Below are 24,954 nucleotides of genomic sequence, written 5' to 3' on the forward strand. Positions count from 1 at the left end.
GCAAAACTAAATAGCAGCCAAATCTGAATTTTTACTGGTCCTTTTATAACTAGCTCTCTGAGGCTACAGGTTTGTGTTAAGTCGTGAGATTTTTGACAAATTTTAACAAACTGAAATATCACAAACGAAAAGAAACAGAAAAGCCAAAAGGGACCACAGAAGGGTTAAGCTGTATGGTAAACTTGAAATACACTGGCCCCACTTTTTTCAAGTTTATCTCAGTTGGTATGACAGTGTAGTTTTGGTTTTAATTTCATCAAGGACAAATAGAAGCAGTATTCTCTAAGTATTGTTTATTTTGACCAATAGTAAGGTACAATATATCAAGATATTTGTTCTCACACATTATCATCTTCACAGTCTTTCTGGTTAATTTATATCTATTTACCACTAAATTAATTCAATGATTTCTTGATTAACTTATGTCAATGTTATTTAATTGTTCATAAAAATATATATTTTTTCAAATAAATGAGTTACAAATGCAAAACTAACCTGTCAACTAATACTATTCAAGCTAGAAGAATCTAACATTACATTTTTGTTAAAATAATTTGTTCAGCATCTCATCTAAATAACAATGCCTTTCACTTAATAATTTTTCTTAAAATATCACGAATTAATATTAAATGTGAATGTATGTCTGCTGGTAAAATACTGTAGTAAGCTATGCACTTTATCTGAGTACGAGACATTTTACTGAATATACCATCCTGGAGAAATTTATAAAGTGCACAAGAGCTTTGACAGACCTGGGAGTTTGTGATACGTGCGATCACTACCAAATAAGGTAATGAACAGGTGCGAGCAGGAGCTGACCATTTGGATGTGACAAAATAGCGAGTAGAGAGAGAGTTTTCTAGAGTTTACTGTGAGTTATGAATCCTTAAAGTGAGTTGTTGTGCGGAGAATACACAAGAATACAAAGAAGAAGCTGAGTTCTGTGTACCGTTTACTGTCATTTAAATCATGAAAATTGGTGGTTTAAAAATGAAATCTATGACTTGAGAATTTTCATATGTTCTTTGCAAACATGATTAACAAAAATTGTGGTCCATAAAATAATTGTTCATATCAATAGAGTTAACTCTATTTATATAATACTAATCCTTTATTATGTTCTACATATAAAAATAAAATATTATGACAGCTGGCATGCAAGTGACAAGCTATAATTGCGAGCCCTGTAATTTTTCCATTTCCTGGCTCTCTGCATTCTGACCTTCATCCCTTGTAAAGATGGGTGTGGTCAGCTTCTTCCAGCGCTGGGGAAATATTCAACATAAAAATTTAATTTGTCTAGCAGTGGTCAAAGACACCATAAGGGATTAATAAAGCAGTTTGAAAAACATTAATATTCAAGAGGAAAGCTATACTTGCTCTTGGCCTATGGTTGCAACTTTCATGACCAAGAGGTTTTGATTCCCTACGAGTGTTAGTGAACACACTGGTTTACTGGCACAAAGATCCAAGTTCATCTCTAGTAACTCAAGCATGTCACGGAAGGCTAGAGGATCTTGTGCACTAAGTACAAGTCAACGAGTCTGGAAAAATGGCAAGTTATACCACTCTAACTGTGTTTCTTGCCAACCAGGTTTTCAAATGGGTACCAGCAAACCCCACAAAATAAGGGTTAAAACTCTGAAGGAATAACATATTTTAATAAAGATTTTTTTCAATGAGGAGTTCATTCAAGATGTAGCTATAAATTTGACTACATGTGTATACTGTGGCGTTTAAACTCCAGTGTATAATAAGCAGTGTTCTGGTGGGTCTCCTCATTTGAATCAATTGTGATGTTGTCTTGAGGTAGCTCTTATAAAGCCATAGAAAATAAATGAGGGATGATTACCTCTTGCAATGTTCCTTCTGTGGTCACAATCTTGAAAATCATGACACCTGGAATGCACATGATGGACGACAATGATAAAACCCAACCAATCAATTGGCCCCAAACAGGGTAGGAGTACTCATTGTATGTCAATGGCTTGTATGTCACAAGGCTGAATATAAATATAGCCTGCAATGACAATGAGCACATTATAAGCTAAAATCACCTAGCCTGCGATCCTGGTTTGCAAGGCCTAGCTGGATCGTGCTTAAATTATCAAGGTATATGTGCAGATACTATTATTTTTATAAGACTACAAACCCAGTATTTCTATGAGGTACATAAGTCAATGAGGCAGCTAAAATAGGTTGACAGCATGCATACATAGAAAGTTGTGCCCAAAAGCCCGGGCTAGAAGATTTTTAATTAGGGCTGGCAGCTATCCTTCCCTTGTCTGACAAGAAAGTGAAGTGGCAGTGAAGCTTTGGGGTAAATTTTGTAAAAATACATAACAGAAAAGTGATTTTCTTAATGGTTGACTATAATCTTTTTTTTGTTATTATTTTTTTATTGCAATATCTTTCATTACATTACATACAAAAATACCTACTACTTACAATGTCAACGTAACTTACAATTTAACGATAATAACAAAACTTACAATACTAACATTATTTACGATTTTTTAAATAACTTACATTACAACAATATCTTACATTACAATTTGTTAATATCTTTCATGTAACTGAGGGGTTAGCTACAATAGGAGGCTTTCTCACATATTAATTTGTGACTTAGATTTATGTTTCTCAATTTTAATTTTGTTTGTCAACATTGCTAAGAAAGCATCGAAATAAAACTCTTCTTCTTTTCTTGAGGCAGTATATAAATAATATTTGGCTATAATAATGCAGAGGTTTAAGCCAAGATGACGAGTGAAGTTATCTGTCACGCCATATATTATTTCATTTTTATTGAGAGTTATCCTATCCCCGTTTTTGGAGCTCCACCAATTAGTAAAGAGAGACCAAAAATGCTGAGCTTCAGAACAGGTAACAAAAAGGTGGGTTAACGTTTGTCTTTCTCCACAGAGGTGACATTTATCATGTTCCTTGATTGAATCTCTAAAAAGTGTCGCATTTGTGGGTAGAATGTGATGAATTATTTTGTATTGGAAAATGGTGAGTCTAGTGTCTTTTGTAACATTACAGGGAAGGCTATAAATGAGTTGTATTGTCTGTTCTTTTAGACTGGCTTCTTTCATCCTTCGTTCAGCTGTAGGCGTAACAAATTTACTCTTAACAAAGAATTTACTTGCTGATCTGCAAGAGAGTTTATCTAAAGATATCTTATCCTTCTCAGAACGTTTTTCCAAGGGTTCAGTAACATTTCCTTTGAGAATATTGATCCATTTTTGAGGGACTGCGTGGCATAGACCGAAATAGTTTAAGAAGTTTGTGTTAATTTTGAACTTGCTGCGGAATTCCTCAAAAGTTAGGAATCTGTTACCTTGAAAAATAATACTATAATCTATAGAAAACTTAGAGGCATGAATGGCTTTACTAAGTATACACATGCCATTCCTACCTATGTCAGAGATAGTCAGCTATCAAAGCTCACCACTTGTGAGATGACTTTAAGAATTCCTAGGAATTCCAACTGAAATATACTCACCTTGAAAATTCCTTAAAATTCCCAAAAATTCCTAGGAATTTCTGAGAATAACTTGGAATTTGTAGGATTTTTTGAGAATAGGTTGGAATTTTTTGGAAAATCTGAGAAAAACTGGGAATTTTGTATCATTTGTAGGTCAGACAAAATTTTGATGATTAATGCCCGACATTAAAACAACAAATAAAGTCACTGATATCACATCAAACAGGTTTTAAATCAATGGTTTATTACATTTGCTTTCATGAATTTATACATAAGATTAACTATCCTGTTTCTTTTTCATTACATCAAGAATCAAAAGCAAAACTGAAAACAGATATGATGGTCAAACTTTTACATGTTTGATAAAGAGAGAACTCTTTCAGATAAGTTACTTACTTTTTTGGTTTAGAAATCCAACAATTTTCCATTCACAAGATTGTAGCTTAAATTATTGTTATTATGTGGAACAAATCTGGATTTTCATGATTGTAAGGAATCAATGGTAAGAACAAAACTGAAACACTCCTTAAAATTAAAAAAGGCTGAGTTTGGGCAAACTTAGCTGCTGTTCAGTTATTTCTGTTGATTCTGCAGCTTCTTTTGTTGCCCTTTAATTAGGGTGTCAACAGCTAGCCTCTTAATCGTCATCTTTGTTGTATGACACCTAAAACAAATTTAAAAAAATACATTACATTGCGATATATATGAGGTACTGTAAGACTGAGATCCAAATGTTTATGTGCTCACAGTTTAATACATGCAGCTAATTAAGACCTGACTGTAAGCTGGTTGAAATGTTAAAAGAGAAGACTTGATAATTGTGAAGGTGCTTGTATACTATTGATAAATATGTTACATAAATCTTGAGCTTACAGTTGATTAAATCAAGGTTTTCCTTCTTCTGTCAGTGTATCAACAACTCTCGAATTGGAGGATATATATATCACGGTTTTTAGCCAAATTTAGACATTAGAAATATTAAAAAAGACACTTAAAACATTGACGGAACATTTAAATAATAGAGTAAACACAAAGGAATATACGGATGGACAAAAATTGAAGATCAACACGGATTGCCATACAGTCAGGCTGAAACACACAGGAGACACGTATCAAACTCATGCACACTGTGGCTGCCTCGTCGGAGTTTTTGTGAAGAACTTTGACTGGGATCAGAGATAACTGCTATATTTGTTTCGTTTGAACAAGTGTGGCGAGAGAAACTACTTGTTATTCGCAAATCAAATTGTTTAGGCACGCACTGACTGGGCAACCTAAATTGTTTCAACTTTGCTTTAGCCAGAATTAATTTCATACTATGACTGAGTGACCCACTCGTGTATGATTCGTGATGATAAAGTTCATTGAAAAGCTTCTGTCTAAATACAAGAATTTACTTTGTATAATATAAGGTTACTTGAATTCGATTACTCACCAAATAATTTTGTATACGGCTAATCTGCCCTTTGAATTTTTCCCCGTTGAAACATCCACAGTAAGACTTTCTTTTAGCTCCAAATCTTCGCCAAGAATAACTTGTTTCTCGTTAATGACACTCACCCTGTTTTCTTCTGGTCACAGGACCGCAGCAAAAACCATTTTGATATAATTTTGGAAGTGAAATCTACTAAAACGCACGAGCGATCAACCGTTAACGCTGAATGCAAAGATGGGCGCCAAAAGAGAATGAATAACGCGATCTTTGTCACATTTAGTCACGAGGATAGTCAGGTGAAAATTAGCGTGCTGTGATTGGTTCCGTTGATCAGTTGAGGAGAGAATGGAACTGGAGAAGAAGGAGAGAGAGACTGGCAACGAGGCTGCCGGACCAGTCGCTTTCGATGGCAAGTCTTTTTCCCTTTCCACGCTATTTTGGTGGTCTTTTGAAAGATGGGTCTTGCTTCAAAAGGAAAAAACTACACAGACTTTTTACGAAGAAATCAAGGAGGAAAATGGAACGCACTTTAACTGGTTGATCTGTTCCCGACGGTTGTCAAGATAACAAAGGATCGTGAGGCACTTAAATCAAGTTCACTGCAAAGGTAAGGAATCCAATTTTATAGGGATTTTCTGTTATGATAAGCTATAATTGTAAATAAATCAAACTAAGCGATGCATTGTGTGCTCTTTAAAAACCCCAAAAGCCGAAATTCACCTGACAAGTTTTAAATCGACTTAAGGAAACGAGATAAATTCTGCGAAATAAGCTTAAGCTTGTTGTATTAGTCCACCAAATCTATTTTGAGAGCCCACATGTTTCAACACCCAGTCAGCACAATGCAGCAAGTATAAATTTGCAATGCTTGTCATTGTTTCCTTTGAATTATTTATAAGGATTAACATGATATGAGATCTATAGTCTTTTCAATACATCAAGATGTAGGTTTTTTTTATTTGCATTGTCATTTATTTGTGTCAGTTATTTATTTGTTTCCCACTGACTCAATCTTTTTGATTCGTTTGATTTTGTTGTGTTATGAATTAAAGTGACCACAAGGACAAGGAAATACAAGAAACATATTGATGATCCCACTATGCCCATACCAAAATCTACAAGATTCGACCACATAAATCGCTTAAAGCAGTCTTCACAGGCCTGTTGATGTCATCTCCCTCTCTTGCATCACTTTTTGCTGGAGATCATTTCCAGCACCATGAACAAAACACCTCAGAGTCTTTGGCTCACCTGAGTGAGATGGCTGTTGGCAAAAATGTTGTGGATGACTTTGATGGATTGTGGAGTCAACCTTTATGCAAGAATTGAAGCTTCACAGAAGCATTTGATGAAATGGAGTTGCATATACCTGAAAATATTACAGAAATACCAACTGATGTAATACACAACAACTCAGATTTGTCCACAGACAGTGATTCAGATAATGATGTTGAAGTTTCTAGTTCTGACTCCTCTGAAGAATTTGAGAACTCTGACACTGACGGCCATTCACTTGACTCCCCTGATGAAAGTGAAACTAATGGTTCCCAAGAAAAAGACATTTTCTGCCGAAGAATATGCCTGTATGGCTATTCTGGCCTTAATTTCAAGACATTGTATGACAATGAGAGGCTGCAGATATTGTTGAGAGGCAACAGATATTGTTGTTTTAATGAAACTAGCGGTAATTTGTCCAGAGAATGTCACAGTACAGTTTTACAAATGTACAGCAGGTGTGTGGAAACTGTGAGCTTTTCATTTATGACATCTGAGAGAGATGTTTTCCTCTTTTTCCTAAATTCAAAAAGGATCAAGTCAAAAATTGTTCAACAGTGGGCTGTGATGGGTATGTGTGTGAATCTACAATTATATTAAATATATACATGCATATATATACTTTTGGTTTCATTGAAATTGGAAATAATATATATTCATTTATGCTGACAGGAATTTTTTGCTTAATCTATTTATCAGATCTAAGAGCATCCATTTTTCTATCAGTTAAACTCTGGGTGTTTGATTTAAGGGTCCATATGGGCACATATACACTAACAAATCATGTTGGATCTAAAAAGCAATGTTATCAGTGCTATAGTTTTATGTTGAGTTGTCAGACTTAAACTGGAATTAATGTACATTTCTTTGGAAATAATTACCTTGGAGCTTGACAACAGTAAAAAAGGATGGAACTACAGAGAAATGATCGTGTTGATTTTTACTAATGTACAGAAATTGATTCATGCACTGAGTTCATCTTTAATTTTGACACTTTGGAAATTTATAGAAATTTCCAACAATATTTCATGTGTTTCAGCTATTCCCCAAAATTCCTAGATATTCCAAACACATTTTTTAAAACACTCTGGGAAATAATAGGAGTTCCAAGGATTATTCCCAATAATTCCCAGTCATACTTTTCACTATTCCCAAATATTCCCAGAAATTCCAAGGTCTTGGATTAAGCATAATTTGCATGGCTTGGAATAACTTGGAATTCCTAGGAATTCCCAATAATTCCCAGTCATACTTCCACTATTCCCAAATATTCCCAGAAATTCCAAGGTCTTGGATAAAGCACAATTTGCATGTCTTGGAATAACTTGGAATTCCTAGGAATTCCCAGACTACTGGGAATTTATTTCGCAGGGGACCTCTTAGGAGGTACATCAATAAGTTAGTATGCACACATGCAGGACCCATGAACTCCCTGCCTGCCAACATGCACACATGGCTGCATGTACATAGTATGAGTAAGCAACCAAGTAAAGACTTAATAGTTAAAGGGAGAGGCACATGCCAAACTTTGGTGTGAGAATAAAGTACTTTTCCCCTTTCTATAACCGAGCCACATGTAGTTCCATAATCATAGATGGATTTAAACAGAAAGTGTTGCATTAAATATGAACATTGAATTTATTCATTTTGCACCAAAGGTTTTATTCTGCACACAAGCAAAAGTTATCTACTCACACTAGATTGGCTCATAATCAATGGCATTGAGTGGTGCCATGGGAGTGGGAACAATTTACAAAAGGAGTTCCAATAAGATATACCATCTGACCTACATGTATATCACAATGTTTTCCTGCAAAAATCATCAACTCTCTTTTTATTACAGTGGAGCCGCTGTCTTACGGCCACCCTGTTAATAAGGCCACCTTGTTATTATAGCCACTTTATTCTGGCCCAGGCAAAAGCCAAGTCCATCATTTTCCTATGTTTTAAAAAGAACCCCTTTAATATGGCCACCCCATTAATACGGCCAGATTTTGGTGGCCTGTTGGTGACTGGATTAATGGGGTTTCACTGTATTTCATAAACAATGGAATCAAATGGGCTAATGTTACAGCTTGCACCAAGCTGTGAAACCATCCCTTTAACAAGAGTAGCACTAAAATAATTGCTTTGGCAACAAAGTTGGAACACTGTGCCACAACCTTCAAGAGTTCTTATTAATAACGAAAAACTCCAGTTAAACTGCAACAACAAAACTACATATAAATCTAGAAGTTTAACGTTGTGATGATGACTATAATCATAACTACTGACCACACAAAACAAAGGTGTCAAATATTTCCAGCATATCCTGATCCAAGGATTGATTCGAAATCCAATCATAGAAGCCATGTTATCATAGAAACGTTCTCCACCTAAAAATAAATGGCAAATAATAAGATATCAACATGGGCTGAAGAACGATTGTACAGTTTATCGCTGCTACCTTAAGCTTGGTTACCAAGCAATCCCCACTCCTGCCTACTCTCATTATAGCAGACACCATCCTTGGGACTGCCATTTGCTGTCTGTTATATCGAGAGTCTGCAATAGCCGCCAGGTGGGATGAAAACAGCCCAATTTTGGTTGTGAAGTGTCACATAATTTGTATATACTGTAGTACTCTTTCAAGATTGTCAGTTTCTTTTAATTTGTCGAACACATTTTATCTGATACAAAATCATATGATATAGGTCAAAATGGCGTACAAACTAGTAAACATTCTAAGGCTGCAGAATAATATTATTACACCCGCTTTCATGATCAGTGTTACGTGCACAAGCGATATCTTTCCACCATCTCTCGACATTCCATCTTTCGACATGCTATGTAAATGGCTGAAATACGGTTTACCTGTGAAGCTACCAATTTTTCTGGTCATTAGCAGAACAAATGACAAGAATATGATGATTACTGACCTTAAATGAATGAAGAAGATTGTGGACTCCCAATTTACGGGATAATTCAAACGATTTTAGTGTACTCGATCGGCTCTCAATAGTGACTTCTGGTAGAAGAATTGAATGTAAACATTCAAAGCAGTCAATTTATCACTCACAGAATGTTTTCTTGATGCTCCTAGCCTTAGTTTGATGTCAAATAAATCCATCTTTCATGACTAAAAGTTGAGGTTGACCGTAAAGAAGCCACTTGTGCTTACATTTTGATGTAGGCCAGGTTACATAGCACGTCGAAAGATGGCATGTCGAGAGATAGTTGCTATGCACGTAACACTGAAAGCGGTTGTAAACTAAAACAACGCTCATCTTTGAAATTTGCACTATGGCTTCTAAAACTGGCCACTATCTTGTTTTCAAAGCATGTGCTCTAACCCACATAAATACATTTTCCAGAGGAGCACTATTGGATGAGAACCTGTGAAAAAGCTGTGAAAAACCTATGAATTATCCTGTGAAAAAACCTGTGAAATCCTAATTTTCATGTGTTTTTTCAAAGGTTTTTCACAGGTTTTTTCACAGGGTGTTTCTGTGTCACATGTTATTTCTTAGGTTTTTCACAGGTTTTTCACAGGTTCTCATCCAAGAGTGGAGCAACGTTCTGCTTACTTTCCCTTGCATAGAGAGCAGCTTTTATTATTACCCATTTATTAGGCCTTTGAACATTAATTTTACCATTTGGCCAGAAAATTGAAGATCAGTGGTGACAGTGTTGATAATTCTGGAAGTTCTGCTCTTAACAAATTATAAGGCATAATTATATAATAATATAATTTGCTAAAATTTTAAGTGGAAATAAAAATTCTGGTTTCTAAGGAGTCCATGTTTTTGGGCTGACATCTTGTAAAATAAGTTCTGATGATGAATGTTTTGCTTACCGTAGATCCATCCAATAGCAATGCTTTGAAAGAGTGAGACCCACAAAAGCGCACTACCACTGGCAGAATAGAAATCAAACAATTGGAACACATACATTCCACCCTGAAATGAAAAGAAATGAATGTTACTCACCAGAAATTTGAATTCAAATTACCTTCAGTTAGATCTTCTAGCTGACAGTAAGTTTGTATGAGTATCAAACTTCACTCAGTAGAGTGGAAGTACTACATAATGGTTTGTGGTCTGGCTGGCTGGCCGAGCAACTCGAGGTCATTGCCTCTCTCTCGACCCAGGTGTGTCAATGGGTACTTACAAATTAAATGGTGGGTACTAGGTACTAGGTACCCAACCATCCCAATCAGCAGCAGGTTAACTTCGTGCTGGATGGACTGCATTGTGGGTTTAAATAGGTTTCTGCCCATCTCAAACACTCAAGTCTGCTAAGAAGAACAAGCCATCCACTGCACAGCATAATAAATCCATCAGTTATAGACAAGTATCTGGCCGATGAGGTCTCCTTAGGCAGGGTAGCGACCCACTTCAATTCTTCCCTCTATCCAAATCTCTAAATTAGCGGCTTCAGTGTTATACCCAAAAGGGGCCAACCGGAGGCAAGTGGATCTTTCCTCCCCAGGAGGTGCTAGTGTCTGTGATGGGATCAACCTGGATGAGCTTACCCTTCACTAAATTACTGTAGATAAGGTGATTCCCCTAGTATCTAGGTTAGAAAAAGGGGCCCTTATGGCCAAATTAGATGTGGAGGTGGCATATTGCAATGTGCCTGTACACCCCCATCTGATCATTATCTGCAAGGGATGAAGTGGTGCAACCAATTCTTATCAGGTGGATTTGAGTCTCCCCTTTGATCTCCGATCAGCTCCTTTTATCTTTAACTGAATCGCAGACATGGTGGAATGAATCTTGGTAACTTCAAACCAGATCTTCTGCATTACTTGGATATTTCATCACGACAGGCCCTCCCAAGGTGCCCCGGTGCGCACATAACCTTAAGAGTTCCCTGGCAGTTTGTTAATGGTCAGATTTGCTTCTACACCCCGGCAAGCGTGTGGCCCCTCCACAGTGTTTTGGCCTTAAAAGTTGAGCTTGACTCAGTCAACCAAGTGGCCAGCCTCCCTACCGAGAAGTTGTTATCCTTGCAAGATCTGATTAGTTCCTAGTTTCTGCAAAAGTGGTGCTTCAGACAGGAGCTTAAATCACTAATCAGACATTTGCATGATGCTGCTAAGGTGGTGTGGCCAGGTAGAACCTTCCTACGCCCCATGATCGACCTGTTATTCTGTTTTCAAAAGAGAGATATCCCATTCCTCTTAATAGAGAATTTCACCTGGTACTAGTTTTTGTCCTATTGGCACAGTGTAAGCTTCTGGCTCTCCCCAGGACTGTAGCCTGAGGCTGATCTTAAAGTGTCCTCCGATGTGGCAGGCTCAATAGGAGCGCACCTGAAAGGTTACTGGTGTGCTGACTCCTTGGCCCCTTCCTGCATTCACTTAAATATCAAGGGCTTGAACACCAATCCATTTAGGAAGGGCTGCATCAGCCACATTGTTGTTAGCCAGCATCCTCTTCGGTCCCATTTCTGTTACAGAATGGGCAGCCTCTTTCTTGCACTTGTCTCACAGACTAGCTCTGGCAGAGTATGGCCTCAGCTAACATAGCTGCAAACTTCTCCAGCCACAGCTTCCACATTGGGGCTGCCACCGTTGCTGCACGCAGTGGATACCAGATCACCTCATACAGGCTATGGGCTGCTCGTCTAGCAATGCCTATTAGTTCAACATAACAGGACTCCATCAGAATTGTTAGCAGCACTCTCCACAAAGCAGACATAAAGGATTTGTCCTGGTCACTCACAATACCTCAAGTATAAGTGCGTGGTTACTTCCTGCTTCCATAGGAAGTTTCCCAGGACTTGCAGTAATATCTGGCCACCTGCCTCTTCTCAGGTGTGTGCTGTTGCTATACACTATAGTTATCAAACTGTTGGCACTTAAGGTTATCTTGGGGATCAGAGGTTCTCCTTAACCAGAACCTTCTCCAGCCACAGCTTCCGCATCAAGGCTGCCACCACTGCCACCTACTTGCATTGGAGTTCCAGATCATCTGATACAAGCCACAGGCCACTGATCCACCACAGCCTATCAGCTCTACACTAGGACTTTATCGGTCATTACAGGTGCTTTCCTCTAGCTGGCATAAAAGATCTGTCTAGGTCACCTACAGTGCCTCTTAGTGGTGTCCCAAAATAGTTTCCTGGGACTTGCAGCAATATCTGACCATCTGCCATCAGATGTGCACTATTGCTGTTCACTATAGTAACCGGATTGTCAGTGTTTGGCGTCATTTAGAGGGACCAGGTCACTTATAAGTTATCGTCTTAGTCACAACAATTACTGAAATATTGAACTCCATCACAGTTCTCATCAAACAGATTCCTCCCCAACAAGCAAGTGTGAATCAGCTTCCAGGATCATCAGATGTAAACAATCTGGCTGTTTCTGTTGGTAGCAGTGTTTCTGATAATTGTAGGAAGTTTTAGACATTCTCAAGGCTTGAAATGTTCATCCATAAATCCCAGAATGAAGAAGGCAAAGATATGTTGTCGAAAACAAATGTGAAGATCAAGTTATTCTGAGAGTACATTCTGAGGCATTCATATTTTCTTTCACCGAAAGACCGTAACGGTTTGGACTATTTTGAAGCACTTTCTGTCTTTTCTATATGTGTTGATGTTTCACCACAAAAGTCAGAAAAACTCTCCCATCAAGTTGTGGCACCATGATACTAAAATACCTTTTCGAAACTGTGACAATCATTTTTCCTGTAAAGAAATGTGTCTTTTTAACGAAATACATAATACAGTGAAGTTCACTGACTGTGTAGTTTTGCCCTGGGTTTGAGACGATGAAAGAATCGGTAAATGCGCACCTCGGCAGATGTAAATTGACAACTTCAGCTCGAATAATTTTTTTTCTTTCTTTAATTCATATGCCATATAATTAACAACTTGATAAACTTGACCGTTTGGTCATTATGGAAAAATCTCGAACCTCAGCCTACCATATTGACCTCACTATCGCTCGGTCAATACGGTAAGGCCTCAGTTTGAGATTTTCCCGTAATGACCACACTCTCAGTTATTAAGTAGTTATTAATCACAACTATAACCGATGTCATTCATAGGCCATGTTGTATAATGCTGTAGTTTTCTACAGTATAAACAGTGCATTTGTGAGTTTACTTGTTGAGATTGTTTAAGCCTTAATTACCATTCTGCTTTCTAAAGACATTCACAATCCTACATACATGGCTGAAATCAAGACTTCAAGGTTTGTCTGGTAGAGCAAGGAACTGGTATCATTGAGATCATGGGTTTGAATCCCATTGTAGCCTTTCAATTTTTTTCAGGCTAAAAGAAAAAAAAAGTTTGCTAATATAACGCGACAGATCTAATATACAAGTGAAGGTCACTTCATTTCAGTTAAGCTTTTTAAATACTTATTAACTTGAGAAAATACTCTTTCATTTGCCTGCATGCACAAGAAACCTCTAACATGAAGTACATAAAATACAGTTTAACTTACAATAAATATTACTAACAATAATAGGGGAGACAAGTATGATCAATTTTCCATTGCACAAGGAATCCTCCTCATTCAAACCAATTTTTTTCAAAACAGTCCTTTTTGATTCATTGTGATGTTGCTGTTGTTTCACAAAATATAAATTCCCTCAATGACATGCTCTATTCTTGAAAATATTCTGTCAAAACCGTAAATCCTCAAATTAGCGCCTCCCCTCAAATAAGCACCACCTTCGAATAAGCGCCCCTCCTATCAGCCAAAATTTAAAATAAGCGCCCTCAGAGTACGTATCATCAGAGGCTTACCTTCCTTAATTGCTCACATATGTAATGCCAAATCACAGAAACAGTGGTCTCCCTCTGAGTTTCTCAATAGACCATTTTACAGTTGTCTGCTCAGTCCCCAGTGGCCTTTGGATGGCAGCGAGGCTGGAGCGGACCTTGTTTTGATACAAACCTCACTGCTTTTGTTGTGTAAACAAGTTGTTCTTATGCTAACTAGGTGTATTTACATGACAAAAGCTGAGCGAGGTCTGTATCAAAACAAGGTCAACTCCAGCCTCGCTGCCATCCAAAGGCCAGGTCACTGAGTAGACAACTGTAAAATGTTCTATTATTATGCCCATGCAAGTGCATAATTCCTTCAAACGTTAATTGAACATTCAGTATATTTATTTTGTTACGGTTGCAATTTCTGTTATTGTTCCTTTTTTCATAAATACTGTACTACTAATAAAGTTTTGTTTTGAACATTTGGTTGTTTCTCAAAAAAGAAATAAGCACCCTGTCTCGAATAACAACCCTCCCTTGAGGTATCAAAAGTAAATAAGAGTGCCAGGTGCTAAATCGAATCGTTATGGGAAGTCCTCGTCAGTTGGTACGCTTGCACTGTGAGCCAGTACATGTATTTGTCATGTATTAAATACAATCTTGTCTATAAAGGACATCTAAATACTTACAATGGTGTAACTTAATTACCTCAGTAACCATAGAAAGTCCCAACAAAAACCAGAAAATGGAGCAAACACCAATGAAAATCTCCTTGCGGTGACCACGCCTCAAATGTTGAGGAAACAGGTCAACAATGGCTGTTACAAAACCCTCCACTCCAACGAACTGTAACAAAAAAAATTAAAACAAAAACATGCAAGACAAGCAAATTAATTTAATATGTTTAAGTGTATCTGGTATCTGTCCTTGGTTTTCAGTTTTATTTCTTGTATTTTTCTTTTGTTTCAAAGCATTATTTTGAGGTTATAAATTTGATTTTAAGACCATTTTGTACAAATCCTGGATGCCCAAGTTAAGGATTTCCATGCACAGCATAGTGTCAACCTTCAATCTATGTGTCGCATGGGTGAGAAAAACTATCTAGTTCCCAGGTTATTTTGTCCATGAGATAATTATGAACTCTTCAGAGAGAATAGTGTTGAATGTGCCTGAAAACTGGGAAGGTCAATTTTGTCTGTGAGAGTAACATGATACTACAACACATGAGGAGGCTGACGCAACCACTGTAGATGACCTGGATTAGTGTTGATGCACACTTTGATCTATGCTGACCAGTACCAATGGTGTCACTGCTGTTTTTCTGTATGGCCAGAGTTTCTCTCTCTGTCTCTTTCCTATCTTAAAATTCATGCTGGATTGTCCTCCTCCAGTTCATTATTTGCGACAACAACATTTTGTGTGTCTTGGGCACACTTGCAGCATGACTGACATGAAAGAAAGACTCACCTCACTGTCAAGTCCTAATAGGATCACCATGAAGAAGAACAATATGGACCACAGAGGAGCAACTGGCATCTCTGCTACGGCTGCAGGGTATGCAACAAATGCTAAACCAGGACCTGATAACGTATGTGATAACAACAAAAATTATATAGTTGTGACATTCTAGAATGAACTATTTGATTTGAAATAGAACCACTGGCTCATATTATCAACTTGTCTATAACTCTGATAGAGATGATTTAAAATTTGTCAGCCAACACCTTAAGCCATTGATCTCTATAGTTCCTTCTTCAGACTTATGAATATACCAGTGATTTCTTAACAAGCAGCTCGAGCTCAAAAATGTGGATAAACTTCTGGAGGGTGCTATAAAGTAACTATTTATGTTATAGGTTTGTTTCCATATATACCCCATGATGTGGGACTTGAATCTATCGGGGAGACCGCAATATAGAGGAGAGAAGATCAGGAAATACAAGTCTGTCCACATACATTTTTTCCTGCAAGTATTTTCTTTGTGTGACTGCAAGTGATTCCAAAGTGCGAGTGCAGCTGCAATTGTGGGGATAAAAAATAAATGCCTGCGGACATTTTTGGGAAAAAAGGATGCCTCTTAGCTATAGTCTTAAGCACAAGCAAGTGTTTTTCCATCTTCACTGGAACTCAGCCTAGTTTATGCACCTTACCTGACTCGGCCACCTTCTCCACTGGTACACCCTGTTTCAGTGCCATGAATCCCAGCACGGAAAAAATGACAAATCCTCCATATAAACTAGTTCCACTATTTACACAAGCAAATATGATGCAGTCCCTAATATAACACAATAAACACAACATTACCTTTAGTTAATTAATAAAACATGTTGTAAATGCTAGTTTCATTTGTTGTTTGTCTTGTGTAATCAGACCACCTGAGGATTTAGGACATGTGATTTGACCAAGGTTCTTTCCAGTTTAGGTCAAACCTCAGCACTGCACATTTTCTTTGATTACGTTGTTATTTCGCTTGTGTATGGTCAAAGGAACACTAACCAGACTGTCATTTTGTAAAGGAACTCATGGACAAAGCAATTACGTAGGCTCGAACATTATGAACACTCTTGAATTACATTGTAAGGTTACAATGACACAGATTTTCACACTGTAAACAGGACAGTGTCAAGCATTTCCCTTGTTGATCTAGACTAATAAACAATGGACTTTATGGCTGTTACAATGTTGCATGATGTTTCATCAGTGTACAGCTTGTTTAAGGTGCTTTTTTGTCATAATTTGTGATATTAGCTGGATAAGGGAGAATGAGTAAGAGTAAGAGTATGGCTTATGTGATAGCTCACATCACAGTTATATAAACAATAGCCTCCATTTGGCGTGAAAATATGCTAGCATATCTGTTCTGATCTATTATCTGCTCTGAAAAGCGAACAGTTTTCTGAGAGTGTAGCTCAAGGAAAACTGAGTGTGAGTTTTGAGATACAGATAATGTCCAAGGACAAATATCCGAGCATATTTTCATCCCAAATGTAGGCTACTGTTTATATAACTGTGATGTGAGCTATCACATAAGCCACACTCTTACTCTTACTCTTACTCTTACTCTTACTCTTACTAATTGGGGAATATTCTCGAATATTCACCAGTTTTAGCTGCAGAATATTTGGCCACGGGATGTGTTTAGACCAATCGTGAGCGAGCGAAAATATGTATTTATAAAGAGCGAATTAAAATTTTAAAAGGAAAGTATCAGTTACAACGAGAATTTCCAGAGAGAGTTTTCTTTTTTTTAGGAGGGGGGAGGGTGGGTCAAGCCAAAACAACCTTTGTGGTAGGGGTACAGATATCTACTTGAACAACAAAATTCAGGAGTGTACCTACATCCATGTTACAAATTATCCATGAATTGAAACTGAGTTAGAGTACTACCATTTTTGGCAAGGTCATTTACATGTGCCACTCACCTGTAACAGTTTGTTTTAAACTTGTTGTAGCTTCCCAGTGCAATAAGAGTACCAAGACCAATAGAATAAGAAAAAAACACTTGAGTTCCAGCATCCAGCCAAACCTGCATGTACAGCAAATAGCATAATTACACATGCACTTTCTCTTCTTCCTCCAAATTAACGATCTTTGTTGTTAATAGTTAGAACACCCCTGGATAATTTGCAGCCAAGGTTGGAAGAGAAAGGTCTGTCTGTACAATCGTGATTGTTGAAGGAAGTTATAATAAAGAAAATCATAATTGTGAAGGTGGCTCGGATATCTGATCTGAGTTATTCGGTATTACTTGGTAAATTCCCTGCTTCAGGTATGAAGATATATAGCAATCCCAAATCATCTAGGGAATGTTTGGTCACAGTTCCAAACACTTCATAACAAAATCACACAGGTCCATGTTTTAATTTTTCTTGGAGTTCGGATGTGATAAAGAATGCATACATGTGCTCAATATAATGCTTATTTTAATTAAAAATATGTCAGCTAGGATTTCCTTTTTTGTTTTATTTGTATTGTGACTGAAAATCCCCACCAGGGAAGGGTCGATAAAGGTATTGTATCAATTGCTGTGACTCACATGTGTGAGAAAATATTATAGATAGCCCTAAAATGTGACTTAATTAAAGATGCCATCCTCAGCATCCTGTCAAGGTTGATAAAAATGCTTGTCAAAATGGGACAAAATAACAAATTTACAAGAGAGACATGCATTCATGTATATTGTGTAAATCATGATTCCTTTATTAATACCTCTACCTTCATTGACTTTCAAGATTAGGTCAAGATTCATGTGTGACTTGGCTAAATTGTTTCTGTAACTTTTCCTCCCAATTATAATGAAATCAGAAGACTAATTGGCTGACATGGAATCATATCTCATGAACTGCTGTTCTACCTGACCATCAGCTAGACGTGTGAAATTTGGATTGAGATAAAACTTGATTCCTTCAGCTGCTCCAGGAAGCGTCACTGCACGAAACATGATTATTGTCAGCAACACATATGGGAAAGTGGCTGTAAAATACACCACCTAGGATGGAATCAAGCCATTTTGCTCAGTCAACATGATGCCCTTATTTCCAGACAGATGAATTAAAAAAACACATTAACTGGAAAAATATACATAAAGATCCAAACATACTTCTAACAACAATATACCTCACATCACAAATCAAAAAAAAAAAAATCATCATCATCATCATCATTATTGGTTGTTTTCAAACAATGAAGTTCATAGTTCACAGTAGATCTCCTTTGGGACCAATCATGATGTGCTGCCTTTGAGGGCTGGCTCCATATTAGATAAAAAAAAAAATTGGCTTTCCTTATTCCTTTTCCCATCAGATCTGGTGTCTGGAACAAATAAACTTATTTCCACTTCCTTCTCAATAAATTCACCATCCACAAAAAAATTAACTTAAGATCCCAAAATAAATTATCTGTTACAAAACAACTCACATACCCATGCAACAAAAACAACGCTCAAAAAAACAATAATAACACTGACAATTTTTGTCAAATAAAATGCATCAAAATTGCTTTTATGCGACACCTGTGCAGGCCAAACCATAATTATCTTTAGTTAATATCATGTACTGTAGTAACTCACTCTGCCAGTAGATTTAACACCTTTCCACACACAAAGATAACAGATTATCCAGCCAAGTAACAGACATAATGCAAGGTCCCAATTGACTGTTCCTGGTTCATCTAAACCACCACTGATTCGTAAAACTCGACGCCTGGGCAAATTGTAAAAAGTAACAAAGGTGAGATGAACTTTTTTGTCAATCTTAACCAAATTAATTGGTTAATTAATGCCGTAAATCCTCGAATCAGCGCCCCCCTCCCCTCCCCCTATTTTGTGGACGAGTAATGAGACAGCAAAAGAATGTATAGTTTTCATCGTGCAGTATTAGATTTGTGCATTGTTTCAGTTTGCGACCTCCTGAATTTCTAATGGTGCCGCGACTTAAACTTGAGGATCAGCTTTTTATGTCAATAAACAAGTTATGTTGTTGTTTATGTGTAGATGATGTATTTAAAAAAATGATCATGTCAAGGCACAATTTGGGAAAAATTAAATAAGCGCCCCCCTCGATTAAGCGCCCCCCGTCTTCTCCTAAATTTGAAATAAGCGCCCCAGGCGCTAATTCGAGGATTTACAGTATATTAAAAATCTGGCATGGGCAGGAAATGAGATGGTGATACAGAAAATACAGAAAATGATACAGAAAATCAAAGCCCAAAACCTGTTTTTGGAACTAGTTCAAACTTTAAATCCAGTGCTGAAAGGATCTGGGCCCAATATTATTATGATTTAAAATGTAAATTAGACATTATTGCTATTTAAAATCCAAACAAGTCAGGTGAACTTGACAACATTCAATGGCAAAAAATTAGTGGAACAGCATGCCCTGTGTCCTACCTAAACTGTCTATAGATATCAAATGTAGGGAATTAATGTTATGTCATGGACAAAATATTAGAAAAATTGAGTGGTGCTGACATACTCTAGATATTCTTGGCTGGAAGATACTTTTTCAAGAAGAGGTGAAAGAGTGCCATTGAGTGTATCATTCAATACTCCCATTCCAGAGCCATTTTGTCCATTTCCTGAAGAGCTAGGGCCAGCCCCAGTTAAATCAACACACTGTGGTGTATTCCAGGGATTGTTACAGTGAGACCATGGCAGTTTGGAAGTAAATGATGCAAACATATAGAACAAAGCCCAGCCAAGGATGACAATATAGTAAATGTTTAGGAACTGCACTATGACAACACTTGCATATCCAATACCTGTCAAAACAGAAACAAAACCTCATCATCAAAATCATCTTTCAATGACCTTTTAACTGACTTTACCCTGTGAAACAAAGATTCCCTTCTCTCTCTGCTCAGTGAGAGAAAAGAGAGAACCTTTGCCTGCAACTGCTCAATTTCTGATTGTGCATGCACAACCTACGTCACAATGCCATGTGTGTTGGGTTTTACATCTATATGCAATCAAATTTTTAGTTATTTTCAGATTAATTGTGGGGAATCACTTAAATTCCAACCTTTCCACAGTTTATTCCTGAGAGAATTTCTACCACGTAACAGGCAACAAAGAACCAGACAAATCAAACCAAAACTGGCTTCATTCAAGACCACGCTGTCCAACACATGCTTCACATAAGGTGGCAAAGGGGCAGTACCAATCATGCATCACGCTGAATTTTTCTTTTAAATCATGCATCACAGAGAATTTTTTCAGCAATCACGGGTCATGTAAAAAGAAGTAAGTATATCCCCAATTTTACTTTCTCGACCCTTAAAGTGTCGTCAAAAAGAGAACTCTGTTGATTCAACCACAGAAATGCATCAGCAAATATTCCAAACATTTTCTGCTGAAAATCACAATTATTGGCCAAGATAAAAGTGGTGACCCGTCCAGGAGACCAGGAGATTCAGTCTGTATCCTGGAGGCTCCTGAATTGAATAATCTAGGAGGGTTGGCACCATCTGTGAACAGGCTCTGGATCGACGGCCACGAAAAGAATAAAATATGGCGAGCGAAGCGAGCCTAGCTAGCGGGTGGGATTTTTCCCTCTCCAGACCACTCTCAGTTATCCCCGCCTGCCTGTTTGTTTTCCTTCCCCTGTGACACAATCAGGAGCCTGTTCACAGGCTAAGCTGGCAGGGATCTTGTATACAAATGGAGAGGATGCCTGCACCACTTTTGCCATGCTTTGATATACAGGCAATATTTGTGCCAAAGCTTTATCCCTGCAAATCCTCTTCTGTATAGCAACATTTTTGTGTGTCTGTAAATGACATAACGTGGCTTTTGAATTCAGTTAGGTCTTTATGACAACCTTCATTAAGTGGTAAACAAACATTTTCCTTGTGTAGTCTCTCATTGCTAAGACAACAGTCTTCTCGGGCCGCATAAAATGACACCAAACTCTTACATATCTTATCGTTTCAGCCGTTTGGGATGACATTCTTTCAGACCTTTCATAAGATAGCCAGATTTAGATAGGGTCTGATGCACTGCCAAAAATGATTGGTCGACAAAATGGGCAAAAATAACACAGAAGCTCATAGTCCTTGCGCAAAGTTTAAGTATTTTCAATTGACTTATTGCTATTGTGTCACAATTGTTTAGACCTATAGTGGGCATGGGTCGCATTAGAGCAAACTCTGTATGTGTTTTACCAAAAATTGGATCAAAATTGAAGCTCTTCCTAATATGAACCCTACTGGCAAATTTTGGGGAAACAGATCAACGACGACGAAGTGCATGGGTGGGGCAGGCAGATTTTTCAAAATCGTTCAGAGAAAACAAAAGTTCATTAAACATGTCAACTGCGTGTTTATTTGGAGAAATTGATGCACAGATACAGTGGGACCGAAAAACAAAACATTTCATCATTGTTCATAAAAGCATTTTAAAAGTGTTTATACAAGAATTTAGCCTTATCGAGTGGCTTCATGTGCGACCAGAAATCAAGCCCGAAAAAAATTGGTCAGTGCCGATATTTTTGGGTCTTTGGACAGACCAAAATAAAAAATTCACTCTATTGCAATCCATGCCATACCATGAAGATCTAAGAAGATCAAAGACATCAGAGGTCAAGAAAAGGACGAAAAAGACCAGGAAATGGTGTCACAATTCTGCCATGATTCATTGATCTTTTTTAAGACTCTATTTACTATTTACTTTGAACGAATGGTATCCTTCTTGTTCAAAGAACATTACTTATCATGGAAATCTAATTGGTAAATCACGCACCACATGCTTGTAAAATAAAAAATCACGCATCAGGTTATATTATGTCCTGTCCTGCATCACACCGCTAATTTAGTCTCAATCACGCATCACGCTGCTAATTTCAACGCAATCATGCATCACGCAAAAACCCTTTGCCACCCTGTTCACAAACTGCAAGCTAGCTGCAGATAAACAAACTGTTTAGGAATATAATTAAAAACTATCAACCCTCATCATGTTCTTTTGACAATGAATAGCTTGCTGAGGTGAATTAAAGTATGGCAATAATATTATACCTGTAGATTCTGGAACTGTGTAAACAGCAAAAGATCACAGATTGCCGATTACTCTTGGACAAAAGTTTTGAATGCACACATGACGAACCCATGTCAGTGCATGGCTGCCAAAAGTAATTTTTAGCCAATCATAGGATAGCAGATATTGTTGGCAAACTCACAAATGGACAGGGTTTTGACAACCCTGAGAGCAGCAACCACCATGCATTGTCAACAAAAAACAGTGAAACAAACGATACTTACCACATACTTACCATGAAGAAAAGGGCAACAGGTGGGCTGGGAGAAAGCTCAAAAAGAACTGTCCCGCAGCAAAAAACATGTGGAATGACTTAACATCCAAAGACAAGCTGTAAAATCAAGGCACCCCTGCACAAATCCCCCAGCCACCCCGTTCACCAACTCTGAGGAAATCTGTTGGCCATCAATGGGCGATTTCAGAAAATGTTCATACCCTATGACAGGTAGCCTGATTCTCAGACGTCCGAGGTCGTTCGCGGCCCCTCTCTCCCTCTCCCATCTGATATACTCTGTGCAAGATTGTGTTCATGATGTCAAAGCACCTATTGTATAGCAAGGGCCAGTCACAATGCACGTAAGAAATGAAGCATGGAAAAGTCAGCAAATCAATTTCATGTGGGTTCTTCCTTGATCAGATTTTGGCAAAGCGGGATTGCGAGATCGCTGGAAGCGAAGCCCATGAAGAAAGCTCTATTTCCTACAAATCCACCTCAAGATCAAACAAGGTTTCCTTCACCAGTATTAGAGGCGAGGGAGATTACAAGTCTAACAGGGTTACCTCCTGCAGTTTCGATGGTTGGATACAAAGCAGTAAGGCACTCAGGTGGTCCTGTCGTTGTGCGGGCATTTCCAGCATGTGTAAACATTGGGAGGAATTTCTTCTCACCTCCACCAGACGAACTTGGTTCAGTGTCCAAAAGCTTTTGTACAGGTGTGGGCAATTTCTATATTGAAGCCCCTTTTTGAGTTTTTTAAGTGTAATAATATTCATGTAATATTCGATCATGGCTTGTTTTGCTTGAAAAGGAATAAAGAAAATGGTACATTTTTGTTTGACATAAGTGAATATGAAATGTTCCTCCCTAAGTATCATTATAATAAACTGTATTTAGTGATGTACTTGGCTGTTAAGTGTGAGTACATAATGAATTTGTGAAAAACAAAACTGTTTACACAGAATATTTCAACAAATACTTTTCATACAAAGGTCCGGTTTTTCCAGGAAACCTTCACCACCGATCATTTCCTAGTAAGGACTCTGGCAACGAAAATACCACGTAGCACTCTCCTTTCTCAATCTTCAGATCTCCTATCGAGCCAGCCAATATACCAAATTTCCGTAAGAAATTTGTTTGATCTTCCATAAAGCTCACTGGAGGGGATATCACAATTATTATCATTGGACTCACTTCAAATCCATCGTGGCCTTGTGATTTCGGCATGAATTAAAGGAGCCATCTGGAACACAAGCGACTTTCTGAATCCCGTTGGCAAGTTAACGACATAAATACCACAAACAAACGTTTTGAGCACTTTGAACTGTTCAGAGAACAGTTTTTCCATGCCAAAACTTAGCAAGCATTCAAGTTTGCACAGCCAACTCGAAAGCTTTCATGTTGAATAACATTCCACACATTCCACACTTCTCAAGATGTGGTACATCCGTTCTGATTGGTGAAAATTGACAATGACTCTGATGTCATGAACACAACCTCGCACAGAGTATATCAGACGGGAGAGGGAGAGAGGGGTAGTGAAGAGGCCGTGAACGACCTCGGACGTCTGAGAATCAGGCTATACGACAGGCAGCATGAACATTTTAACCCCCCCCTGCCTTAAGAAATGCTTTACCCCCATGCCCTCCGGATTCCAAAATCATTAACCCCTCCTCCCCTCTGGAATTTTTTCCAGACCCTTTGGAATTCCTGTTTGAGTGCCTAAAACTTTGCACGAACAGGAAACTTGCACTTTTCCCCCCTCCAAGAAAATTCTGCTCCCAATTTTCGGTCAAGCAAAACACCATAGCTTTCCCATCTAAGTGTTATCTTGAATTTGCTTACCATCAAAAATTATAAAACTTTTTGTTTTCTGTTAATTAGCTTCATATTTTCAGGAGAGTAGATCATATTGATACCAGTGGAAGATAAAAGTAAAGTTCACGATGTGCTGTCACCCGCCATATTGAAAATTTTGTTCATTGAGTAACTGCATGCTGACCACTAGTAATGCAGCTTACAAATCTGTCAGGCATTCCATTTGGTAATGAGAGACTGGTGCAGGTTTTTTGCACGCAACAAGATCATCGATTGAAAATTTTAGATCGGAAAGAAATACAGACTTGTTTTATATTTTATTAATCTATTGACTAATTCATCAACTTTAAGGTGTCTTTGATGTGCAGAGCTTGCTGCACGACCCATCCGCTCACTCATCTGGATGAATGCCAACACCTGCCTGATAGATCTTATCCTGCTTCCGCGGTCAGTTCGTGCTTGATTTACAAACTAGAAAAGTTACC

General features: G+C 37.8%; 1 protein-coding gene across 2 annotated transcripts in view; it reads right to left on the reverse strand.

Annotated features, from left to right (window-relative positions):
- Positions 1-1,166: 1,166 nt before the first annotated feature.
- The window catches only part of LOC145497931 (sodium- and chloride-dependent GABA transporter 2-like), a 35,179-nt gene continuing 11,391 nt past the window's right edge, over positions 1,167-24,954 (reverse strand). For both annotated transcript variants that reach the window (XM_081477807.1, XM_081477808.1), the window contains exons 4-14: positions 19,877-20,162; positions 18,973-19,105; positions 18,259-18,393; positions 17,327-17,430; positions 16,055-16,179; positions 15,372-15,484; positions 14,613-14,750; positions 10,033-10,135; positions 8,472-8,572; positions 1,853-2,020; positions 1,167-1,265 (exon numbers count right to left, since the gene is read on the reverse strand). In XM_081477807.1, the coding sequence (XP_081333933.1) occupies positions 1,170-1,265; positions 1,853-2,020; positions 8,472-8,572; positions 10,033-10,135; positions 14,613-14,750; positions 15,372-15,484; positions 16,055-16,179; positions 17,327-17,430; positions 18,259-18,393; positions 18,973-19,105; positions 19,877-20,162 (1,502 nt within the window). In that variant the 3' untranslated portion in view covers positions 1,167-1,169. The remainder of the gene's footprint in view (positions 1,266-1,852; positions 2,021-8,471; positions 8,573-10,032; positions 10,136-14,612; positions 14,751-15,371; positions 15,485-16,054; positions 16,180-17,326; positions 17,431-18,258; positions 18,394-18,972; positions 19,106-19,876; positions 20,163-24,954) is intronic.

The sequence above is a fragment of the Orbicella franksi genome, chromosome 9 (genome assembly GCF_964199315.1).
Source record: "Orbicella franksi chromosome 9, jaOrbFran1.1, whole genome shotgun sequence".
NCBI classification, from domain to species: domain Eukaryota; kingdom Metazoa; phylum Cnidaria; class Anthozoa; order Scleractinia; family Merulinidae; genus Orbicella; species Orbicella franksi.